This window comes from Drosophila simulans, chromosome X (genome assembly GCF_016746395.2).
Source record: "Drosophila simulans strain w501 chromosome X, Prin_Dsim_3.1, whole genome shotgun sequence".
In the NCBI taxonomy this organism is placed as follows: Eukaryota; Metazoa; Arthropoda; class Insecta; order Diptera; family Drosophilidae; genus Drosophila; species Drosophila simulans.
This window is the reverse complement of record NC_052525.2, coordinates 9,109,428-9,132,292: the sequence shown is the minus strand read 5'-3', so window position 1 is coordinate 9,132,292 and position 22,865 is coordinate 9,109,428. Positions and strand designations below refer to the sequence as shown.

At 39.5% G+C, this 22,865-nt stretch overlaps 5 protein-coding genes and 1 pseudogene across 6 annotated transcripts in view; 4 read left to right on the top strand and 2 right to left on the bottom strand.

Moving 5' to 3' along the window:
• The first annotated feature begins 88 nt into the window (after nucleotides 1-88).
• LOC27208196 lies at nucleotides 89-1,677 on the top strand (annotated as a pseudogene).
• Nucleotides 1,678-2,042: 365 nt separating this feature from the next.
• On the top strand, nucleotides 2,043-3,070 carry LOC6725558. The gene is made up of 3 exons (XM_002106533.4): nucleotides 2,043-2,318; nucleotides 2,373-2,444; nucleotides 2,504-3,070. The coding sequence occupies exons 1-3, from the start codon at nucleotides 2,143-2,145 to the stop codon at nucleotides 2,835-2,837; spliced, it is 582 nt and encodes a 193-aa protein (XP_002106569.1). The 5' UTR covers nucleotides 2,043-2,142; the 3' UTR covers nucleotides 2,838-3,070.
• Nucleotides 3,071-3,503: 433 nt separating this feature from the next.
• Nucleotides 3,504-4,004, bottom strand: LOC6725559 (40S ribosomal protein S28). Its single transcript, XM_016172798.3, has 2 exons — nucleotides 3,786-4,004; nucleotides 3,504-3,718 (listed from the first exon to the last, which is right to left on the bottom strand). Exon 1 carries the CDS (start codon nucleotides 4,002-4,004, stop codon nucleotides 3,807-3,809), a length of 198 nt encoding a protein of 65 aa, XP_016038685.1. The 3' UTR covers nucleotides 3,504-3,718; nucleotides 3,786-3,806.
• Nucleotides 3,904-5,265, bottom strand: LOC120285383. Its single transcript, XM_039298011.2, has 2 exons — nucleotides 4,946-5,265; nucleotides 3,904-4,188 (listed from the first exon to the last, which is right to left on the bottom strand). Exons 1-2 carry the CDS (start codon nucleotides 5,263-5,265, stop codon nucleotides 4,152-4,154), a joined length of 357 nt encoding a protein of 118 aa, XP_039153945.1. The 3' UTR covers nucleotides 3,904-4,151.
• Nucleotides 5,150-7,569, top strand: LOC6725560 (translocon-associated protein subunit alpha). The gene is made up of 2 exons (XM_016173666.3): nucleotides 5,150-5,282; nucleotides 5,951-7,569. Exons 1-2 carry the CDS (start codon nucleotides 5,219-5,221, stop codon nucleotides 6,793-6,795), a joined length of 909 nt encoding a protein of 302 aa, XP_016038684.1. The 5' UTR covers nucleotides 5,150-5,218; the 3' UTR covers nucleotides 6,796-7,569.
• A 280-nt stretch (nucleotides 7,570-7,849) lies between these two features.
• The window catches only part of LOC6725548, a 53,355-nt gene continuing 38,339 nt past the window's right edge, over nucleotides 7,850-22,865 (top strand). For both annotated transcript variants that reach the window (XM_016172805.3, XM_044923683.1), the window contains exon 1: nucleotides 7,850-8,276. The gene's annotated coding sequence lies outside the window, so the exon portion shown is untranslated. The remainder of the gene's footprint in view (nucleotides 8,277-22,865) is intronic.

Sequence of the window (22,865 nt, the reverse complement as noted above, 5' to 3'; positions counted from 1 at the left end):
CTTGGTAGCATTGACGTAGCAGGAGGAGGTGTTGAAGGGCAGGGCGGCGCCCTGCTTGATCATCGTGTTCATGCGGCGGACAAGAGACATGGTGGCGCAGAAGGCCTTCAGGGGGCAACGCATGACGCTCGACAAGGTATAACATTCCAAATTCAGGCTTTTATTTTTATAGTTAAGGCAAAAAAACTGATTACTTTATGACCGAAATTCGGAAAATCGTCTTTTGCCAAAAATTTGATATTTACAATCGGAATTTTCATCATAACTTCGCTAAAAATAGTCATATAGATGTAAGAATAACTGTTTTGAGCAGCTAATTACCAATGCTAACGATCCCTATCACTTTTTGAAGAATTTAGGAAAATCAATTTTTGGGTAAATTTTCGCATATTTTGTAAGGGGTAACATCATCAAAATTTGCAAAAAATGGCGAAAAAATAGAATTTTCATTTTTGAACACAGTTTGATTGGAAATTAAATTACGAACTCAACGAGATATAACATTCCTTATTCAGGCTATTATTTTTAAAGTTGTGGCAAAAAAACGGATTATTTGAAGTACGAAATTTAGAAACATGGCTTTTGCCAAAAACTTGATATTGACAAACGGAATTTTCGTCATACCTTCGCAAAAGTTATGACTTCGTCATAAAGATGAAAGAAGAACTGTTTTTGGCTGCTAATTACCATTGCTAACGATCCCTTTCATTTTTTGAAGGTTTTAAGGTGGAAATTTAATTCTTGTGACTGGCGTCTCCTTTCCGCAATAAAATTGTGTTTGGGTACTCTTAACCTAAATGTAAAATCCATTTTCAAAGGTGACTAGATGAGTTTAACAAAAAGAAAAACCCAAAATATGAAAAACTAGATCTAGTTGGCCGAAAAATTAACTGTCATTTTTTCTTTGGAATAAAGTTGTATTTCGACCTTCAGGATAGAGAAATTTCAATTGCCTTCGAGTCGAGCTACAAGCCGGTCGCATTTTTCTAACAAGTTACAAAAATGTTTCAAAATTTTTACAGTTAAAAAAGTGAGTATGAAGAAAATACACTAAAAGTACAGTCACCTCAAAGCGCGTACACATCGTTACAGCTACAGTGCCGACGAAATGTCGGCACAGGCTTGGGTCCTCGCCCGATTCCGAGGAATCCAAACTAGGAAACGAATTTGATAATGATTCGATAATATTACTCACTACTCATGAACACGATGCTCCATAACTGCCGGATGAGCACCAGACGGCGACCCAGTTCCGGAGGATCATCCAGACTGTAAAAGTACATTCCCCCCAAAGCGCATACACATTGTTACATCTACAGTGCACAAGGCTTGGTTCATCGCCCGAATCCGAGGAATCAAAGCCAGGAATCGACGTTGATTATGACTCGCCACATGGACTCTATTTCTCACTACTCATGAACACGATACTTTAAATACGTTTCTATTGCGATTTACAATTAGTTTTGCCAGTTCATACAATCTTTGATTATTGTAAGCTAAGTAAATATGATAACACAGGAATTAACACTACCTACATTCACAGGCTAATACCAAAAGAAATCAGAATTTGAAAGCGACTAGAAGTAACACTACACAGAAGCGTACACTGAAGACACCAAATGTTGTAACAAATGCACTGAAGACACAATAAAATATTGTGTGGCGCATCCCAAAGAATAAAAACATCGATTATTTGAGCTAAAAATGGGCTTTATTGCTATCTTTATTCGTTTTTGTATGAGTACAGTTTTCAAAATTTGTGTTTAATTCATAGTGCATCAGAAGATGCATGGAGTACAGTAGTCAATGCCTAAATGGTCGAACAAAGCTCAAAGCTTTGATAAAACTCGGTTGTTTTCAGGAAACTGATTTTTTTTGACGAAAATTCGACAAAACAGTTTTTCAGTAGAATTCTCATTGTTAAGCAAAGTACGATTGAAAATTTCAATAGGAGCTTATTTTTAAAAATAAATTGACAAAAAATGATTATTTTTGAGCAAAAATATAAAGTTTGTGCGATAAATATCGTTCTGGAGTCGATGGCCAGCTCCTCCATGTGCCGATAACTTTTCGTGTTATCGATGGCTGTTGCAAAATATAACAAATTCCCTCAATTTACCTAAATTTTACTGCATTTTTGCGATGCTATTGCCAGCGGACCGCTTGGAGCAATACAAAGCGAGCTTGGAGCAGCAGCTAAAGCACTTGGCCACCAGCATAAGGAGCTATCTATGCCTTAAGTCTGCGACGACGCCTGAATTGTCGAATAAAGCGAATCGGTTGTGGGAATTGGGCCAACGTTATCAACTGGTCAAGGGGTAAAAACTTAATTTAATGAATGAAAACAATGCTAATTTGCCACTTTGTTGCAGTTCCAATCAAGCTGCCACAGTTGCGCTACTTTCGGTGTGCCAGGATGTTTACCGTAGCCTGCAGGACAGCATGTAAGTGGCCTAATCCTAGCAAGAAACTTCTCTGATTTGCCTTGCCATCCAATTCATAGATCGAAACTGGTTTCTGAGCTAGGGCAGATATCCGCCCATGTAATTGACTTCGAGATTGAGTGCCTTCACCTAAATAATGAGCAGCAGCAAACCAAAATACCTGCGGCATTGATGGAATTCAGAAATTTCCTGGAGGAATCGCTGAAACTGCTGCAGAACCAGGTCAAATACCTAGAGCTTCATCTTAGTCAGCTGCAACCCAAGTTTTCCGCACCCGAATCCTCTTTGGAGGCCTTCAAATCCGATCTCCACCTGTCGGAACCTGCAGAAGCACGCATTACCCTTGGATTAGCCAAAATCGAGAGACTGGCCATCTTTCCGCTGACTTTGTAGGGAAAACCAGGCATATTCCTTAAGGAACATAGAAACATATGCATCTCAGTGGTTTTAAATGATAAGTTGCTAAACGATGTTGTATATTAACTAACTGAGCTATTGACTTTTATTCTAAATATTTTACGTATATTTTCATTGCAGCTCCAGCAGTTTAAATATTTAAGCTATTTTTTATACAAAAAATAATGCGCATTGATTAAAACAAAATTAGTACTCTTCTATACAAAATACTTGTATTGAAATTGTTTTGTCATTTGTGAAATGTGATTGGACTAATCACTCGGTTGGCCTCTCTTTAAAATATCTTTTCGCGAACGAAAAAGTAAAACATTTCTGCTAGATGTCAACGTGTCCAGAACTCCTGAGCATTGATTTTAACAGAAAAAAACTTTGCGTTTATAAGGAAATCAACGAAACCCATATTTTTAATAAAGCTGTCCATGTGTTTTTAACAACTGGAGAATCTCGACGATTCTTTCTATTTGCATTTCGTCTGCATACATATTTCTTTGTTGATTTCCGAGTAGGCAAAGGTTTCTGCTAAATGCAAATACAGATTGTTAAAGGAAGTGGCTGGGAGACCACATTTCATTGGCAATTTTCACTGGGCACTCAAAAAAAACACAAAAACAAAAAGGGAATGAAACCAAAACACAGGCTTGATTGGTTTTCTTTTCGTACAAAGGCGGTCCAATGCTCTCGAGATTTATTTAAAACACATTTTGGCTGATTTTCTGGCAAATTAGGTGTGTATTTTCATTTGTTTATAACGAATATGCAGCAGCCTCGCTCGGATTTCTTGCCATCCGCTTCTTCTTCTCCGCGAAAATAACAAGGCGCGTGCGAAAAACAGTTTGTGTATGTGTGTGTAAAAAGGTCTGCGGAATAAATAGAAGGTGTGTTAGGACAGGTGTTCACTGTGGCCAGTATTCCAGGCGCGCTTACCTTCTCGAGCTTGGTCGCCAATTAGCGCAGCCTCCTGGCTTCACGTTCGGATTCCAAAAGGGTCAGGATGTCGCCCTCGCGAACTGGTCCCTTCACGTTGCGGATGATCTGGCGGTTCTGCTCGCCCAGGAACTCGACCTTCACCTGGGTACACTGACCCTGGGAGCCGGTGCGGCCCAGAACCTTCATGACGCGTGCCCACACAACTGGTTTGTCCATGTTAGATCTCTAAAAATGCTAAATTCGCAGAGAATTCACGTGCAAGATGCGCTTCAATTGACAGCCGCAAGCAAAAAGGAAGTTGAGCGGTTATCGGCACAGCGACGTGAAGTTGGCTGCGTTGCGCAGGTCTATCGATAGCTGCGATTAACGTCGCCGCTCACTATCGATTGCGCGAGAGTGGCTAGAAAATAGCCAACAAAATAATTTTACTACTTACTAAAAATTGGTTTTTACCTTCCATATGCCTAGTTTTTTTTAAATGGTTCGTGTTCTTAAAAGTTTTATTCATATTTAATTGAATTTTTCTTTGTCGTTCTACCAGTAAGCGAACTTTTATTGATCACACAGAAGCAATACAAAACTGTGTTCATTTATTTATTATTGATTTAAACAAAAAAAAAATATTTGTAATATATAATTGCTACATATGAATTTGACCGTTCAATGTTGTTTTATATTATTCCTAATATACATTCAATGTAATATTAATATTGTCAACAGAATATATTCTAGCTAATAAATAGCCAGATAATAGCGTCTTAATAGCCAAGTTGGCAGCACTGTAACGATGGCCAAATAGTGCTGTAAAATATTTTTAGTATATTTTTTACCTCCGTCAAAAAATGGTGTTTGGTATAAAAAATAAACCAATTTTGAATTTTATAATTGCATAAAATATTATGTTTACCCAAAGTTTTAAGTTATAAACACGAAAAAACACGAGAGATGACAGTTGCGGCGTTTGGCATCACTACTTGTCTCGCTAGAGTTGTCGGTGCACTCAAATGTCAATAAAATAAAGCAACATTTAATTTTATAGATTATTTTAGATATGAGAAAATGTTTTTAGTAGTAATTAAATAAATGTTTAATAGATGCCTAGGAAGAATTCCTACTCTGAGTAAGCTAAGTAGCTGAAAACTGAGTATTTAACTTACCGATCGAGAGGCCCTTGCAACCCTAGACGTGGCACCACGTAGACATTTGTCAGTGAAAGTCGTGTCTCGGCTTCGTGTCCACTTCGTGCGTTGTCGGCTTCTGTTTTCGCCGCTATATCACCGCAGCCCGTCACTTCTTCATTTTCACTCGATCGCGAAGGTTGTTTGTGCGTGCGTTTTTCCCTCAGCCGATTTCCCAGCCAAATTTCCGTGTGTGCGCCGCGCATTCGATTGCATTTGGAGCCCCGAAGACATTGTAAAACAGCCAACAAGATGAGGCATCTGATGTTCCTAATGCTGATGGTCCTGCCCATCGTCATCTGCACCTTCTCGGCGCGTAAGTAGAGCCTCTACCCACTGTGAACCCTCGCCGACAAATAACAATCGCTCGGTGGGCGGGGGTGTTCCCATCCGTATACGTGGCATTTTGCCGACGCATCTGCTACGTGGATTATGCTTTATGGGACTGCCAATCAATGCACACCGTACACTAGCATCGTATTTCGGTGATTTTCATTCATCTTCGGTGGTCGAATTTTTATCATACGGTCAAAACTGTTGAGTTGGCATGAGCCCTATCGACCTCTCGCTCTGACTCGTGAGCTGGCTCGTCTGAGATGGCTATAAATTCGTTTAGTTTCCAAGATCAAGGCTTCAAAGACAAAGTGTGGACACAAAGGTGTTTTTTAAGGATTCTCGATATATATCATAGTTTCACATTGATTGGGTGGACATATCCCAAGTTTGCAGACAAGCTCAGAGCTAGTTTGCTAGGTTGTGAACTATATACCAAGTATAAGGTACCCAAATGCAAGCTAAATGACCCCGTTACAATAGTTATTAAAATGGGTGAACCTGCAAATATAACCTGCCAAGAAAACCAACCTAAATATATCATATCTCTGATTAGTTTCAAAGAGTATGCGAAGTTAGTTCCGTGCACTTGAATTTAATATGCCTTCAATTCTTCAGCACTCATCATAACACTTTATCTTCAATTTACAGCCAACAAGTTTGGAGCCTACGCCGCCGAGCCCGTGGAGGACGACCTGGTGGACGTGGAAGGCGAGGAGGGTGCCGTTACTGGCGAGGATGCTGAAGCGGACGAGGATAGCGACACGGGCAGCAGCAGTTCGCCGAATGCGGACACCTATCTGTTATTCACGAAACCCCTGTACACACCTGGCCAGCAGCTGGATCTGCCCGGCGGCAAGCCCGTGGAGTTCCTGATTGGATTCACCAACAAGGGAGCCGAGGAATTCGTTATCGAGACGGTGGAGGCCTCCTTCCGCTATCCCATGGACTTCAACTACTTCATCCAGAACTTCTCGGCGGTGGCCTACAACCGTGAGGTGAAGCCCGGCTTTGAGTCGACCGTGTCGTACACCTTCCTGCCCTCGGATCAGTTTGCCGGCCGTCCATTTGGACTGAACATTGCTCTGGCCTACCGCGATGCCAATGGCATTCAGTACAACGAGGCCGTGTTCAACGAGACCGTTCTGATTTCGGAGGTCGATGAGGGTCTGGATGGCGAGACCTTCTTCCTGTACGTCCTGCTGGCGGGCATTGTGGTCCTGCTACTGGTCATCGGACAGCAATATCTGCTCGGCAGCTCAGGCAAGAGGAAGCGTGCCGCTGCCAAGAAGGTGATCGAAACCGGCACGGCCAACGACAGCACCATCGACTACGATTGGGTGCCACAGGAGACGCTGCGTGCGCTGCAGAAGTCGCCGCCCAAGTCCAAAACGCCCAAGACCTCGCCCAAGCCCACAAAGCCGGCCAGTCCCAAGGCGGCCAGCCAGCAGAGTCCCAAGCAGCGCAAGGTCAAGCGTTCCGCTGGCGATGATTAAGTTCAAATCCGCTCAAGACTGCACATATCCCAAACACCATCGAGAGCGGTAGCCACAACATCGGCTGCCGAAAGAGCAGTAATAGCAAGATCCCACTCCCTCCCGTCATTTTCATCCTGTAGGGAGAAAAGCAAAAAGTTTCGTAATTAATTAGTTATGTACATCATGTTCGATCATTTCTAAAGATCATACTATCATAATTTTTTTTTCGTCTATCGAGATTGTTAGTCTTTAAACGAATACCGAACCAACGTTTTCACAGATTTGTTTTAGAAATTTGAACTTTGAAATGCCCAAAACTGCACTTACTCCAAACTCAACAACAACAACAATAACATCCACAAACAACATATGAAAATGAAACCAACAAAAACTGAAACCTTGCGAACTTGTCTTCGTTTGTTGAAGACACATTAGAGAAAGAGGAGTAGCAGCTTAGAGAATGAGTCGAGTCGTCCAAAACTGAAATATCGAACTTAAATAGAAGGCAGACCGATCGATCGCGTTGTAAGACAAGAAAGCCTTCCAATTGTACGATATGTTTAAATTAGTCCTACTATTACAATTGATTGCCCCTCGTGTTTATGTTTCGTCTCACCCCCCCCAAAACACACATTCCGATTTGGAGTGTGTAATTCTTTTTCTGTTAAGACCAAAATATGTTGAAGTGAGTTTTTTTTTAGCTAGAAAAGTCGCAGGAAGTCAGTCGACTGATGAATAATGAAAAGATTTTCTTACAATAAAACAAAATGAGAAAAAAACGAAAATAAAATTAAAAAAAAAAAGATAAAACTGCGATGTTTTTATGTATGTATGTTGGGCAAATTAGAAAAATATTTTTTAAATTTACTAGATTGTATCGAAAGTATTATACTAGCATAAACTTGCTCTGCACCGCCATCTGTTGGCGACCACTCGAAGTTTCTTTGAAATTGCATCGGCTAAGCTTTCAGTTTAGCAGAGCTTGCAGCGCTGTTAAGGTGCTCCCACTCCACAGTGTCCGTTTGCAGCGCTGTTAAGGACACGGCAACTTGTTGTCTTCCCGCTGTTAGCGATTCGCATCGTCCATTGTAACTCATTCGTCAACAGACTCTCGTGCGGTTCGGTTCTCAGCCTCAGCTTTTGAATTCAGCATACTCACATCACATTCGCAAGTCACTGGTCACTGGTCACAGTTCGCAGTCACGCAGTTACTACTTTTGCCCGGTTTTCGAGTTTTCGAAAGATATTCGAAAGTGCTGAACATACATTATTTTTTTTTGGTTTTTGTGCTAAGCTAAGAAATTGAGTATATATACATAAATATATGATACACATAAAGTGAAAAAGCGTTCTGAATACCATTTTTCAATTCGAATACAAACGACCGAGCCGAAGTGAAAGAGTGTGTGTGGCAAATATTTAAATCCCATTTGCGTTCCGATTCGGAGGAGGATTTGGCGGAGAAAGCTTGAGACACAGAGAACACACCGCAGTCAAAGGTGAGTGAAGTGCTTGACAAATGTAAATATGGTCAGTTCCATTGTGACAAGGACTCAAATTCCGACCGGGAGACCCATTTGCAAGTCCGGAATTGGGGCTATGTTTGCCAAAACCAAACGGAATGAATTGGGTACCACGGTTTTGATAGAGACGTAAAATGGGCTTTCGAACTTTCGGATTCAGTGGAATATCGAAATTTAAGATTTGTACCAAAACATTCAAGAATGAAGAAATGAATGATGGATGAATAAAATGAATCGGAAAACTGTAGAATTGAAAGAAGGAAGAAATGATATGAAGAAAAGCATGATAAATGAATGAAATGAAATGAATCAGATAATTGTAATTGTACGAATGAAACAATGAATAATGAATGAATGAAATGAATCAGAAAATTGAGATACACTTAAAGTTGATTTTAAAATATACCTAATAATACCTTTAATAACTATATTTGGAATATTTAATAGCCACTTATAAAACTGTAGTTAACAAAAGAAAACAACTTGTCAAAAAACCTAATGAATTGCATAGCGGAAAATCTTTTCTAAATGAACTGTTTTATTATAACGGTAATCGTAAACGTGATGAATTAATGGCATTGATTAAATTACCTAAAAGTCCTTGGGAAATGTAAATAATTTTCCCATTTACAAAGCACTGCTCCTCCTAGCACATTAGAGCTCCAGCCAAATTTCTGAGCAATTACGACTTTGGATAAAATCTTAAAAGAAATATTTGAAATATCCCTGGCGTAATGTAAGCAATGAATTCATGAATGTCCTAGCAGGTGCCCATGTGCACATGTTTGCTTATTTGGCCCACCATTTGTTTGTCTGTCAACAAAATGGTTGACTTGAATCGAGTCGAGTCGAGTTGAGTCGAGTTTGGTTTGGTTTTCAGTCAACTTTGCTGGGGAAGAAAATGAAGTGAATTAATTACCTCTTCGGGCTTGAATTCGTAATTAATTCACTCTTGTTCCATGCCCGTCGTGTGGCTCCTTCTAATTCGACTTATAAATCATGTTGGATGAGCGCTGGAATTGGGGAACCGAAGGGCAGGTGAGTTACCTTCTACGCAATGGTTACCATTGCAAAAGCAAAGACATTTTAAAGTCGTCGGAAATCTGAACAAATATATATAATTGCTGAAAGTGTATGGTGTCTTAAAGTTCAACTAATATACAATATTTGTTTGGTTACAAATGTGAAAATTCGATTTTTGTTTGGGGAATTATCGTGTTTTGCACAACTTTTGTCTGTTAACTTTTTAACGAATGTGAAATAGTTTTGCGTCAAAAACTTTGCGCTTAATTGGAATTTGGTTTCGCCGTAATTCGTAAAATACTTTTCTATAGATAAGCTGTTTTTAATGCGAGAATGTAGTATCCAAATGAATAGTGGGAAACTAAATCGAAAGTTGTGTTGATTTCTAAAGGTTTAACATGTTCATAAGCTTTAGTTAATAAATGGTAAAAAACAGTGTGAATTTTAGGAATTTACTAAATTACAAGTTATTTGAAAGTTTCCGTTTATAGAAAATGAAATAATAAACTTACTTATATTTTATATGTTTATATTATTATGATTAATTACTTTTGAACTGACACACTAACCTAGTTCTCTAATTTTTTGGAATTGTCTAAGAGATTTGCTGTCATTTGCGTATATTTTGGTTTTGCTTCTATTTGGCATTTTCCCTATCCGGTTAGGGGGTGCAAATAATTTTCAAGCAATTTTACTTAATTGCCTTTTGCAGATAATAAATCATTTTCTTTGCAATTTGCGCCGACATCAAAAACCCGCACTTAAGCGGAGGTCCCCGCAGAATTCAGCCACCTCCCATTTTTGCTGGCCTTCATTCCAGTTAACCCCTTTCACCCCCCGCCGCCCCGCTTTCATTCCATCCCCCTTCAGTCACTTTCACCCACTTTCACTCGCTGCTCAATCAGACCTTAAGATGGCCTTAGTTGGTTGCTCCTTTTTTGTGTGACGCTATCTGCTTTTTGCTAATTAACTTGGCTTGTTGCCTGTTGCCACAAATACAAATACAAATACGCACACACTTGCAGAGAGAAAGAAAGTGTGCCCCACACACACACACACACACGCACACATAGAACAAGTTGAATAAGCTACGTTTTGAATTTCTTTGGAATTCGAAAATCTCATTAAAATGTTCGCCGAGTCTCAAGGAAATGGGAAATATCGAGCGGGGAAAACTCCTTCAGAAAGGTGTGTCCTGCCCAAAAAATTGATTGTAGTTGACATTTTATTATTTTCTCATATTTTATCACTTTGTTGAACAACAAAGCTAAAAATAAGTAAGCCAATATATAAAGAATAAAATTATTTAAAATTAACGTTGCTTTGTATCAAAATTATGTTATGTTTTTTTGCATATGCAAGCAGTAAAAGTTAAGAAGAAAGTGCCAAAAAGTGATTGAGACATGATTAGCAGAGAAATAAAAAAGAAACATCGATTGAGGGAACGCAAAAGAAAACGCAATGTCAAAAGAAAATTTGGAAAGTATAGGAAATCGAAAAATGACAAGCAAAAGGCAACTGGAAGAAGGGAAGTGAATACAAATTATGAGATAACAAGGAAATTTGAAAGCACCAGAAGAAAATTGGATAAGAAATCGGGCAAGAGGCGCAAAAATAAAAGTAAAATTGCAGCAGCAAAAAAGTGCATTTCAAAATTCACAAAGATGACAAAAAAAAAAATCAGAAAAGTATGCAACCACACAATTTGATTGTTTTCTTTTTAACTTTCCCCATTTCCACCGCTGGATTTTAACATAATGTACCGCACTGTAGCCGAAATATCAAATTATAATTGCATTTGCATCCTGGGCGGTCAACAAGATGGTCAAAAATACCACTTAAACCCCTCTTTCACCTATGACCCCGAAAATACCAATGCTCCACAAACATGTGCGATGACAACATTTTCCACACCCAACCCGAAACAAGAATGAAAAATTATAATTAAATAACAACCAACAGAGGGGCAAATGGAAAAAGCGAGCAAATGCCGGAAAAACAAGGTGCGAGCCGAGGGTTAAGGACTGAGCTTGAAAATTTCTGGGCAACACTCGTCGGGGATAAGAGGACAAACACAGTGGAAAACTATTTTCGAAAGTGATAGGAAATAGTTTCAAAACTATAGAACTACCAAAGCCTTAACTTGATAGTTCATTACTTGAATACTAGTAATCTTCTAGTTTTTGTTTCATAACAAAAAGTCTTTTCCTAAAAGATTTCATATTCGAGTTGATAAAAACTTAGATTCCCAACAACTTAGCTGGCAATTTAACAATGACATTGTTTTATGTACTTTCCAGTGTGATAAACGGGGCGATGGCGGGTTAAGGCTGGAAAGGGGGGAGGTTGGGTGTTAAGGGGGCTTTGCCAGAAGACCTACACGTAAAGTGGAGTAAGGCAGCGTAAAGTTAAGCAGAGACGACAACTTTTTTGTGCATGATAACGACAATAACACAACACTAATGGCCATGTATGTATGGCATGCCATTCTACACGTGTGCCTGTCTGTGTGGCTTTCCTTCTGCACACATGTGTGTGGGCTTCCCCCCCACACCCCCGTTGCACATGTGTGTGTGACAGGCGGCTGTCATTTGTAATGCGCTACGCAACAAGAAAAAGGAAAAAGGGGGCGGCAAGCCGGGAAAGGAGTGGCAAAGAACGAACGAAGGGGAAACTATTTCCCGACATTCGGATTCCTCGTCAGCGGAAAAGCAGAAAAACCTCTAATGATACGAACACGGACAACTGGAATAGTTCAAAACAACAATTAGGTGTTGAGCAAGCGAAAGGAAAGCCAAGACATTCGAGTATAAAACAACTTTTGACATTCTCAACAAATTGGATTGGCTTCTTTCTAAGTTAGTTCAAAGTAAATGTTTGATTCTAACTTTTAATTGAATATGAGTTTTAAATTTTGACAAAAAAACCTTGAAATCAAAAAGCCAATGCAGATAAGTTAAGTTGCGAAGTATATTCGGTAATTGGGTTTATTTCTAGTGACTTAAATACTATCTTTAATTGTAAAAAAGTGCAGCAAAAAACTACTTCAAAAGCCTTTTAATTATGTTATATATAAACATGCATCTGCGTCAGGGTCTGGATATACCCTGTTGAATTCCATATCAAAACAGTAAAATATCATGTCTCGGAACAATAACTCACACACACACACTCACAGACACACACACACGCGTACACACAGAGAAAAGCGGGTAAACAATGCCATTGCTTGAACAATTCGAAAGCCGAATGGCGAAGAGATGCGGGGGCCAAAGGGAATTTTCGTTTGTCACCGCTGCTTTTGCTGGGCGCGAGCAATATTCATAAATTTTTGAAATAAATGTTTACAGACACTTTGCAGCATTTCCCACCTTTTTTCCTCTTCTTGTTGTTGTATTTTTTTTACTACATATGTTGTTGTTGTTCTCTTTCGTCCTTTGTTGTTGCGCAACGCACTTGATGCAGATGAGATATATCGCTGAATGGCGGGAAAAATAGCAGTAGCCATGCGATTGCGATTGCGAGTCTAGCTCATCTGCATGGGTGAGTGAGTGTTTAAGTGTTGCCAGGATGGCAGATATATAGTAGTTCACTCACTTATTCATGCCCGTTCATTTGCATCGAATGCGGCTTGTGCTTGTATTTGCCAGAGTTTCCACACTTTACCCACTTTTCACCGCTGTCACGTCGAATCGCAATGAGTTCCGCAATTCGACATGAAATTAAGTCGTCAACTTGGCAGATTGCTAACTTGACATTGACTTTGGTAATTGCCGTTTAAGCTGCTTTCAAGTTTGGCTTTTAAGTACTCTATGCAGTGAAGAACCAATAAAAGGCATCGAAGAGCATATTGTACACCTTTTCGAGAGCTGCATAGGTAAATTTGTAACTCGAAACTTCATTTTTCGAATTAGAAAACATGGTTGCCTTTTTAGAAACCGCAGTATAATTATTATACATAAACCAGCAAATGTTCAAGTTTGCTTATTCTCCCCAGTTTCCTTTTTCTATTTCCCAAAACCAACACCAACAAATTTTTAATGTAATTTTGTTTGTTTGTTACGGTTTTCTAAATTGAGCTTGGCCCCTCACTTTACTCATTTCGCTCGCTCTAATCTCTGGTACTTTTTGTGGAAATTGAGATATGGATAGTGAGAGTTGCAAAGCTCAAAGGGAATTTCTGGGCGAGTCCGGTGCATTTTTTTAAAATTAATCACTTTTCTCCCATGGCTAACACAAAAATAAAAACGAAAAATAAAAATAGCCAGGGGAAAAGCGGGAAAACAGCAGCCCGACGGGTAATAAAATATTTACAAAAAATAAAAGTGCCGGACAGCAAAGTGAGCGTTTCTCTCTCTATCGTTAAACGAAAGAGAACGAGGATGGGCGAGAAAGGGACGGCGCCACTTGCCGAAGTGCCCATTGCCAGCGGGGGTGCGAAAGAGACGGGGGCAAGGGAGACAGAGAGGGAGAGAGAGGAAGAGAAAGAGAGAGGGAATCAATGTTCAAGTGGACTGAGCTGCATAAGTGCATCCGTTGAGCACAGCTCCTTGAACATTTTTTAGCTGATTCGTTTATGCTATTTACCCGACTTCTATTGCCAAGTGCACAATTTTGTTCCGCTTTTGATACCCCGTAATTGTGCACTAAACGGAGAGGATATGGCCCATTTTTCAGCTGTAATCTTAAACAATAATAATAATAAATATAATAATTAAATAAAATATATAGCATAGGATTTTCGTGCTACACTTCTTCTGAATTAAGCTTAAGTGCAAAAATACCAAAAAAAAAAAAAAAACGCAAATAAATAATAAATATTTATGCCATTTCAAGCTTCAGGTTAACAGCCAACTAGACGGTATCAACTGATCTATAGACCAACCTATATCGATGCCTTTTTGGCCAAACGGGGGCCGAAGCTAATTCGATTAGTTGAAGGAAAGCGAGTAGCTGCAGGAAATGCAATCCATTTGTAGCCAACATTTTCTTTTTTTCGCCGGCCTCATTACAGTAACATTTACATTGGGGCTTTCTGCTTGATGGAAAACCCAAACTTGATTTATGCCTACATTTTTGGGGGCCACACTTGATTTGTAGCCGAGCTGGAATACGATTTTTGTGGCAATCTCTGGCTTGCCATGGTTAACACAACCCCCTTCCACCCCCACAGAGTTTACCATTTACCGCACATCCGATTTTGTTCAGATTCCTTTATGGGCTTTAAGTGGCCATTAGTTTTCATTTGCAAATCCGGTTTTTTTTTTCCTGTATGTGCTTCGACTGGACATGTGTATCAGAGAACTGCAGCCCGCCACTCGCCTTCTTCGTCCACCCGATAAACACTCGGTCTCTAGGCACCCCGTGTTTTTTGACACCCTACTTGCGGCAACAGAAAATATTCGAGTGTTTTACCAACGTGGTGTTTTTGTGACGAGTAAAAAAACCACCCGAGGCCTGCTGCGCAAGAGCCGTTTGGGTGAGTGGACGCACAGTCAACGATCGGCCGCAGGTCATTTTTTGTACGTCTAAAATTTGTATGGGTGGAAGCGCGACGGGTATAAGAAATGAAGGGTAAAAGGGAATACCCAAGAAAAATTTCGTGCTCATGTCTTTGCTTTTTGATGGACTCAATGGGTGCCACCCGTTTCGAATCATTCCCTTATTAATTTTTCACACGTCGCTACCTGAATACTCTAATGACAAATATTCTTATATAAAGTCATTTTTGAAATAAATTTTGTGACATTATGTACTATTATTTTTACTATAATCTATATTTAAATAATAATAACGTTAATAATATATATAATATATAATAATATATAATATATAATATAATATATATATATATATATATATATATATATATATAATATAATAATTAAATTACATATATATATATATATTAATAATATATAATATAATAAAATATAATATAATATATATAATTATAATAATATATAATAATAAGATGAAGGGCATATTTTACAAAGTATTTGACAAAGTCTAGAGCCACGCCGAAAGAATAGTGTGTAAACGTATGGAGTGTAAAACGTATGGAGTTACGCATCTTGTCTGTGACTCAGATAGTCGACCACCAGACAAGACCACCCGAGTATTTTTAGAAACACCCGAGTATTTTTGGAAACACCCATGTGTTTAACGGTAAACCCATAAGTGTTTTTGTCACTCATCCCTTTTTAGGCATTTGTCTTTTTCTGACTGTTTGTCTTCTCTACCCTCCGTTATGGGTGCCGAGTATGATCGGCACCCGCGACGCAGGGCACCGTATTGATTCGGGTGCACGCACAACGGGGTGTCTTGTCTGCATGTGCAGACGTATACTGTGTGTTTGTAAGTACCCGCGATGTGCGTGGCGGGTAGCACCCGCACACAAAATTGTTGGGTGTGAGTCGAGTGGCTAAAAATGCCACCTTTGCAGTTCTCTGATGTGTATGTGTGGATATGTTTAGGGCCAGCCCGCAGTTATTTGCTTAACTTCAAACGAAGTCCTGTCTGCAAGGACACCAATTAGCCGACGAAGAGGTCGTGAAAAATGGGCGGAGTTTGGGCCTAATTTGACGCTCTGTATTTTTCTTTTTCCTCCTTTTTTTTCTTTTGCGTTCGCCTGACCTTTTTTTAATTACACAATGCGTGTGTCAGTGTATGTGTGTGTGTGTGGCAGAGAGTCCTTGTGTGGCTGGCCAAATATTTTACGCTTGATGTGGCAGCAACAAAGGCAATAACTAGACCCGCATCCAGTGCTTTTTGGCAACAAACTAGCAGAGAAATGAAGAAAAATGGTTATGGAAATGATCGGAGATAGGGCTCATTTCTAGCCTAAATTGAATACGTTTATCAACATATTCGCACTGTTTATTTGTCAATAGAAGCTATAATTTCTACGCCCGTATAATTACAGCGTTTAATGGCAATAAATTCAATTTAAATTCGAGTGTTTTTCCGCTTTTTTTTGTATAACTTGCCTTTTTATTATGTGTTTATTATACACTTTTAACCTTAAAGCTCAAGTGAGTGTAAGCAAGTACTGTTCTACCTTTTCATCTTCAGTTGAAGTGCAATTAAGTTCAAAGGTAGCTTAACTTGAGTATTTTGAACTTTTTATTTAATTAGAGCACCATGTTCTCTTTCCTTTTATATACAATTAATTGAGTTAAATTTTGTGTTGTGCCTTTGGTTAGTTTCCTAATGTTTTCATTATTTTCCCAGCCTTTTTTTTGGGTTTTAAAGTATCTTTGGTTTTCTTTCAGTGTTCCTTATGAAAGGACTTTACAGAGCGTTCGCAGATGGGACCTTGATCATTTTTGACCTCGAAATTCCACAGCAGCAACTAGTTTTCCCTCCCAGTTTTCATTTTTTTTTAGAACTCGTTAAGCAGGGGGCATGACACATCGCTCAACGGAATCAACTTTTATGTGATTGTGATTTTTTAATTGCATTGTTTGGCTGCCGAAAAAAACGGGGGTTTTTTTGGTGTTAGAAGGGAAGAAAAATGGAAAATAAAGGCTTAAATTGTTCGGTTGTCAGTATAAAGTTGATTTTGTTTTAACATCCATTGTTATGCGTGCAGCAGATAATCAGCTTATTACAATTCATGTTCAGTACGTTTGTTTTTCTTTCGTTTATTTTTGTTCCTTTTTTTTTTGCATTCGCATCCACAAACAATGGTCTAAATTGATTTTAACCCCCTGCAGCCCCACGGAGGGGGGGGGGGATGGGGTGGTGCTGGCCCGTTCCACCCACAATCAAGGCTCTGCAAATATCAACTTGCAACTTGTTTGTTCGAAACTTTCATTGAACATTGCATACTTATGGCAGGCGCATTGATTGGCCCTAGTTGTGCCGTTGAGCCACCCACTTTTTGCTTTTCTCACTCTCTCTCCCTCTCTCTCTCTCCCTCTCTCTTTCTCTCTCTGTGGTGGGAAAAGCAATTTCAATGCGGGGGAAATTGCACAATGTTTTAGTCTCGGCGGGCCAATGCGGCGTATGCTTGATGCTCACTACTACTACTTGAAGTTACTACATATCAAGCATACGCCTCGTGGACATTAAACATATCAAGGTTAGCGGATATCAGCCGTATTAGCTACTAACAAATATTTATATTTTCTTTAATTTTTTAACAAAAGTACTTTAATTCCATTAAAGTTGCATTTACCTTTATACAATTTATTTTAAATTGAAGCAGAAACTTTAAATTAAATTCACCTTTTCGAAAGGGAAGGCAACTTTTTCAGTAAAAGTGTAGAGAGAAAGGCGCAAATGTCCTGCGTTATGGGCCCAAAAATTTGCAGTTCGCTTTTGTTCCGCCGAGTGCATTGAAAATCTCTCTGGTTGCCGTCAGTCCATTGCTTTTACCCAAATCCCTTCATCGTCCTTTTGCTCCTTTAACATCCGCTGCATCCCATTGTCCACTTTCTCCTTTGCCTGCCAGCTAAACGAATTTCATGACTAGGCTTCCGGTTCCCTCAATTCTTTTTTTTTGTTTTTTTTAACAAACTTTTGAGAGGGGCGGAAATAAAGAATTGAAAGAAACTAGTTTTAAATTGTATTATGCACAGCTTAGTGCTACTTAGCTAACTCGGAAAATTATATAATTGGATTAAAAGTTTTCATAGAGGGGGAATCTTGATTGTCTATTGACACATTTGAAAAGCAATATTGTTATAATAAAAGTATAAAATTGTAGTATAAAGTTAATAAGATGAATAAATAAATTTAAAGAAAGGAAAACCAAAATTGTTGTTATTAAAAACTATACAGCTTGGTTATATAGCACGTGACTTTCTTGATAATTATAAAAGAAAAAGTTTCGAAATTGCAAAGATTGTATATTTCAGGTTTAATGGCTCGAAAGTTTGAGCATTATTCTTTTTTATGGCTTAAGAATTTATAACTATCGCCGATAGGAGACTCACTTCTCAGTTGCTCCCCCAGGTGGACCAGCACTCCTATTTTATTGCCCCTGGGATCATTACACCACAGGGGGGCGAGCTAAAAATTGGCAAAATATATTGAGTGCCTTGTGGAAGCATCTGCGGTCTGTTCGAATGATTTATGGACTGCATATAGCTCATTCAGGTCAAAGAAGAGGTCACAGGGGCGGTGGGTGCAACGCTGAAGCCCAAAAAAGAACAAAAACAAAAAAAAAACAGGGAGCATTTTCCAGGAAGGCAACGTGAAAGGAAGTGACCGACAGGCAGCCAGGAAAATGGCACACAAAAAATTGGAGTCAAGCAACAATATTTTCACTGCATCCTCAATGCAGGCAAAATGCTCCACCAGTGTGTGTGTGTGTGTGTGTGTTAGTCGCATAACTAAGGCTTTAAAACTTGCAAATATGAAACGCCTACATTTTGATATATATTATTCCAAGTATAGGTAGGTCCTTGTTCGTATTCTCAGCTGTCGGGGTAACTTTGGTGCAATTTTCAGGCGATTATACATAATTCAGATGTGCACGAATACACACACTCATGATGGCCGCGATGGCGAGGTCCGGTTTCCGTTTCCTGTCCGCTGGCGTTTCCATTATGATTTCTATTATTCGCAAACTCGGCACAAAAATTGCGCTGAAAATGAAATGAAATAAAGATTCAGCTTAGGAGCAATGACGCTGACTTTGGGGATGATGATGATGATAACGATGATGATGACGGTGATGCCAGGACATTGGGGACCCGCACATCTGGAGTATTTATGGGCGCGGTGTGTGTATGCGAGGCCATAAAGCGCACATGGCCCCCAGGAGTAAGTGGTCAGCTCGGAACCTCGCCAGCTCGGAACTTCGGTTGCTGGCAACCTCGGAAAATAACGAAATAGAGGAGCAGTCTGACAGGTGACGAGAGCTGAAGGATATGGGTGATGGGCGGTGGATGGTGGTTGGTGGGTGGTGTTTTGGTGGGCAGTGGTTGGCCCGTAACCTTCCTTAACCCATGACTGCGAGCAGCCACTACGGTTATGAAGATTCGCAAAGGGATCCCCGCACCCGCTGGCTGTCAATTAATGACCCATTTGGCCAGCCAAGGGTTAAGGGCTGCACTCGCTGGCTTGGTGGATGTTTCTATTTCAGGAATTGCTTATTTATTTTTTCCACCCATTCAACGTGCTCAAACACACACACACGCAAGCTGGGGAAAGAAGCTGAGAGTCAAGCGGTCCAGAAATTGGTATACCCATTATTTTAGTTGCCTTAGCTTTTAGCTATAAACAAATACTAAAAAATATATGTACAGATAAACTGGCAAAACGTTTGATTAATAAAACTAGATTAAATGGTACATTTGTCCCAGGAAAAGTTCGAAAAAGTGCGAAAAAGTGCTGGCATATAAAGAATGAAATTACTGCTCACTGGATAGTTGGGATTGCGTTGGAGTTTCTGCCCTCTGACCTGCCTGGGGCTGCACTTCTGAGTCGTGTGCCACAAGTGTCAAAAAGTGTGCGCACTCCAAGCTTTTACAGGGGGCGCCTTGCTCTTTGTTCGAGTTCCCCTTTCTTTTTTTCTTCTTTTTTTTAGTTTTGCTTAACCCGTGACCAGGACACTCGTCAGCACTTGTCCGCCTCCTTAACAGGACTCTTCAGTGGCAAGTGCCGAAGTGAGCAGGGAGAATGTTACAGGTTACAGATGAAATGATCAACTTGACGCACCTCTTTGGCTAGCAATTAGGATATCTGCGGAAAATATAAATATGTTCTTAAGAAATTAGTGAATTTTAAATGTTAAATTAAATCTTGTGCTGGCACACGATTATTCAATCTATTTGCTGTGCAAGCAAAAGTGTTTTGCAAATGCCAGCATTTTTCTACGTTTGATTCACCTCAAATGTCGAAAGTTAAATGTGCGCAATTTAAGTGCTGAGGCAGCAGAAAATAACCATTATAATCTAAACAACAGTTTGATTTTACATACTTTGTGGCTTCTCTGATTTAAGCCGTAAAATTCAGCACCAAGGAAACCACCGAGCAGTGAGCAACTGCAATTTCGTCTGCCTTTCTTCAATTTGAGGAATCTCAAGGCGAAATGCTCAGTGAATTTTCTGCCCGTGTGCTTGTGTGTGTGTGCGCCCCTGTGTGTGTGTATGGTTGAGGTCCTGAACCGCCAGAGGCTCCTCCCCCTTTTTCCAACCACGCCTCTGTTTGCCTTTTCCTTTTCAACTCCCCTCGCTCTCTAATTGAATATGCATATTTAGCTGTCAGTCATTTTGATTGCGTAACAAACCGAAATGAAACGAAATATGAAGCCCCAAAGAGGCAAACAGTCTGTCCAAGGCCCCCAGAAACACGACCACCCCCCTATATAAAACGGGCCGACCTTCAGTCTGCCCAGCTACCCAAATATCCCAAAAATAACATCAGTCGTCTAAACGCTTTGCATTTGAGTGGCTTGACGACAAATCATTGCCATCATCTTCAGCAGCGTCATTATCATTATCGTTGGTCGAATTTCAATATTTCGGCGATGCAGTCATCAATAACCACAAATGCACTGTGACAAAAAACCGATGAAAAATGTGTAAAAATTTGTTTCATAACCACAAAAGAGTTCCTCCTTAAAATTTCTTATTTTAAAAGCTCAAGTTTGTTAGATATTTTTAAGAAATCGAATTGATTTGTTTTTTCTGGTTAAGTCGCCATAAAAGGTTCGATAACAATAACTGAGCACTCTCCTGGCATATGCCAATTAACATGGATAATTGAGCATTTCTGTAGCATACATTTCGGAGCACCAGACAATTGACAGTTGATAATGCATTTTAATTGCGGGAATATGAATGGATTGCCAGATGTCCACTGCGTGTGGATGGCGACAGGATGGATAGCATGATTATGCGCACGCAAATCCATTTCATTTTCCATGGGGTGTGGCATTGGAGAAAACTAATTATGGTAAGTCAGGTGAATGGAAAACTAATTGAGATATTAGCAGTTAATTGAATCGCAACATAGAGTGGTGCTCATTTTTTATATTCTCATGATGGTAATTCAATAAAATATCCAAACATTTGGCCGCACAGCCTTTATTATTCTTTAATCGACTCGCTGTAATTTCCCTTTTATTTACTTAGCAAGCTTATCTATCCAAATCGCATTGTGTCCACCACGTTCGAAGGACCGACAGTTAATTGAAATGGCAATTTCCCATTTTCCCCCGCGCTCAAGTTTTCCACCACTTGTTGTTTTCATTTTGGTTGCCGTTTGCTGTAATTATCATTGGCAATTTGCGAATTCAATTGACTGCAATAATGCCGGCTACCACCGAAAAATCGCTATCAATAATGCAACGAGAATTGAATTGCGTATTCATTCAATTAGAGAGCGGATGCAAATGCGGATGCGAACTGAAGAAGCACAATCGCACATAGAAAACCCGTATAGAATCATCCAGTGAAACGAAGCCATCAACGGGTACTGCATCCTTTGCGATTGGCAATAAAATTGTAATTTCATGCAATTAATTTAAATAAAAGTGTTGGCAACAAACAGCAAGCCGGATAGCTAGCCATCTTATTGCTTTATTGCCACTTGAGTGTCGAAAGTAAAGGGGTTGCTCCTGAGTGGGGAAAAGTGTGGCAATTTTGTTGGCATTTAAGCCCTAAACGCCCCAATGGAACTTCTCGAGTAATCAACTTAGAAGACATATCTTCGCCAGAGCCCTGAGAATTCAATTATTGTGGCATATCGGTTCGGGATTTTTGCAACAAAATTGTTGGCTTTGTTTCTAACTACGCTTATCTGCCGGATTGCATTGGTAGTTATTACGAATTGGTTAAGATGATTGGATTGCAGCGATTGGAGTGGGAAAGTGATTAAATTACAACTCTGTTGGGGGCAACAATATTGCGTTTTTTATACTATAGTCTCGAAATGTGTAATTCTTATTTATAGATATTTTTAAGCTGTTGCTTAATAATAATATAGATAACGCCAAGAAATTACAATGAAATGTATCTTTAATGCCTCCCATTGAAAGCATTATTTGTTGCTGCGCTTAGGACCAAGAAATTATCGGCTCAAATAACTTTGGCCACAATAAGTACGTGTAAGTACAAAAGTCACGAGTGTAACACCTTTGGGCCGAACCCTTTAATCCGGTTAGAGCCAGCTACATGCACATGCATACATCATAAATAATTGAGTTATCCTTCGATGTTTTTACCTCGCTCTCTTTCTCTTTTTCTGGCTTTCCCTCCTTTCTGTTCTTCTTTTTTTTGTTGTTTTTTCCTTTTTGGTTGGACAACATGACAAATTTATCCTAAAGTTAATTCCCCCACTCAGAACAGAAGCCCCTGCGCCTGTGGCTGCTGACCCCTTTGCCCTGTCTCATGAACTTTGGCCTGTCAGTACGATGGCGGGCACAAAAATAGCGCTTATCTTTGTCTTCTTTTTTAGGCATCCAAATAACTGAGCATCTTTGTACGACAATTAATTTAAACGTAGAATTTTTCACTTTGCTATTATTTAATTTGTAAAATGTGTAAGCTAATTGAATTATTGCCTCGTATTAATGGTGCTGCACAT

Excerpts from the sequence above, each read along its gene's own strand:
- LOC6725558 (XM_002106533.4), top strand. The coding sequence starts at position 2,143 with ATGCTATTGCCAGCGGACCGCTTGGAGCAATACAAAGCGAGCTTGGAG. Across the intron at positions 2,319-2,372 it reads CGTTATCAACTGGTCAAGGG|TTCCAATCAAGCTGCCACAG; the intron begins GTAAAAACTTAA and ends ACTTTGTTGCAG. Across the intron at positions 2,445-2,503 it reads CGTAGCCTGCAGGACAGCAT|ATCGAAACTGGTTTCTGAGC; the intron begins GTAAGTGGCCTA and ends TCCAATTCATAG.
- LOC120285383 (XM_039298011.2), bottom strand. The coding sequence starts at position 5,265 with ATGACGATGGGCAGGACCATCAGCATTAGGAACATCAGATGCCTCATC. Across the intron at positions 4,189-4,945 it reads TTGCAAGGGCCTCTCGATCG|CCACTCTCGCGCAATCGATA; the intron begins GTAAGTTAAATA and ends GCTATTTTCTAG.
- LOC6725559 (XM_016172798.3), bottom strand. The coding sequence starts at position 4,004 with ATGGACAAACCAGTTGTGTGGGCACGCGTCATGAAGGTTCTGGGCCGC.
- LOC6725560 (XM_016173666.3), top strand. The coding sequence starts at position 5,219 with ATGAGGCATCTGATGTTCCTAATGCTGATGGTCCTGCCCATCGTCATC. Across the intron at positions 5,283-5,950 it reads CATCTGCACCTTCTCGGCGC|CCAACAAGTTTGGAGCCTAC; the intron begins GTAAGTAGAGCC and ends TTCAATTTACAG.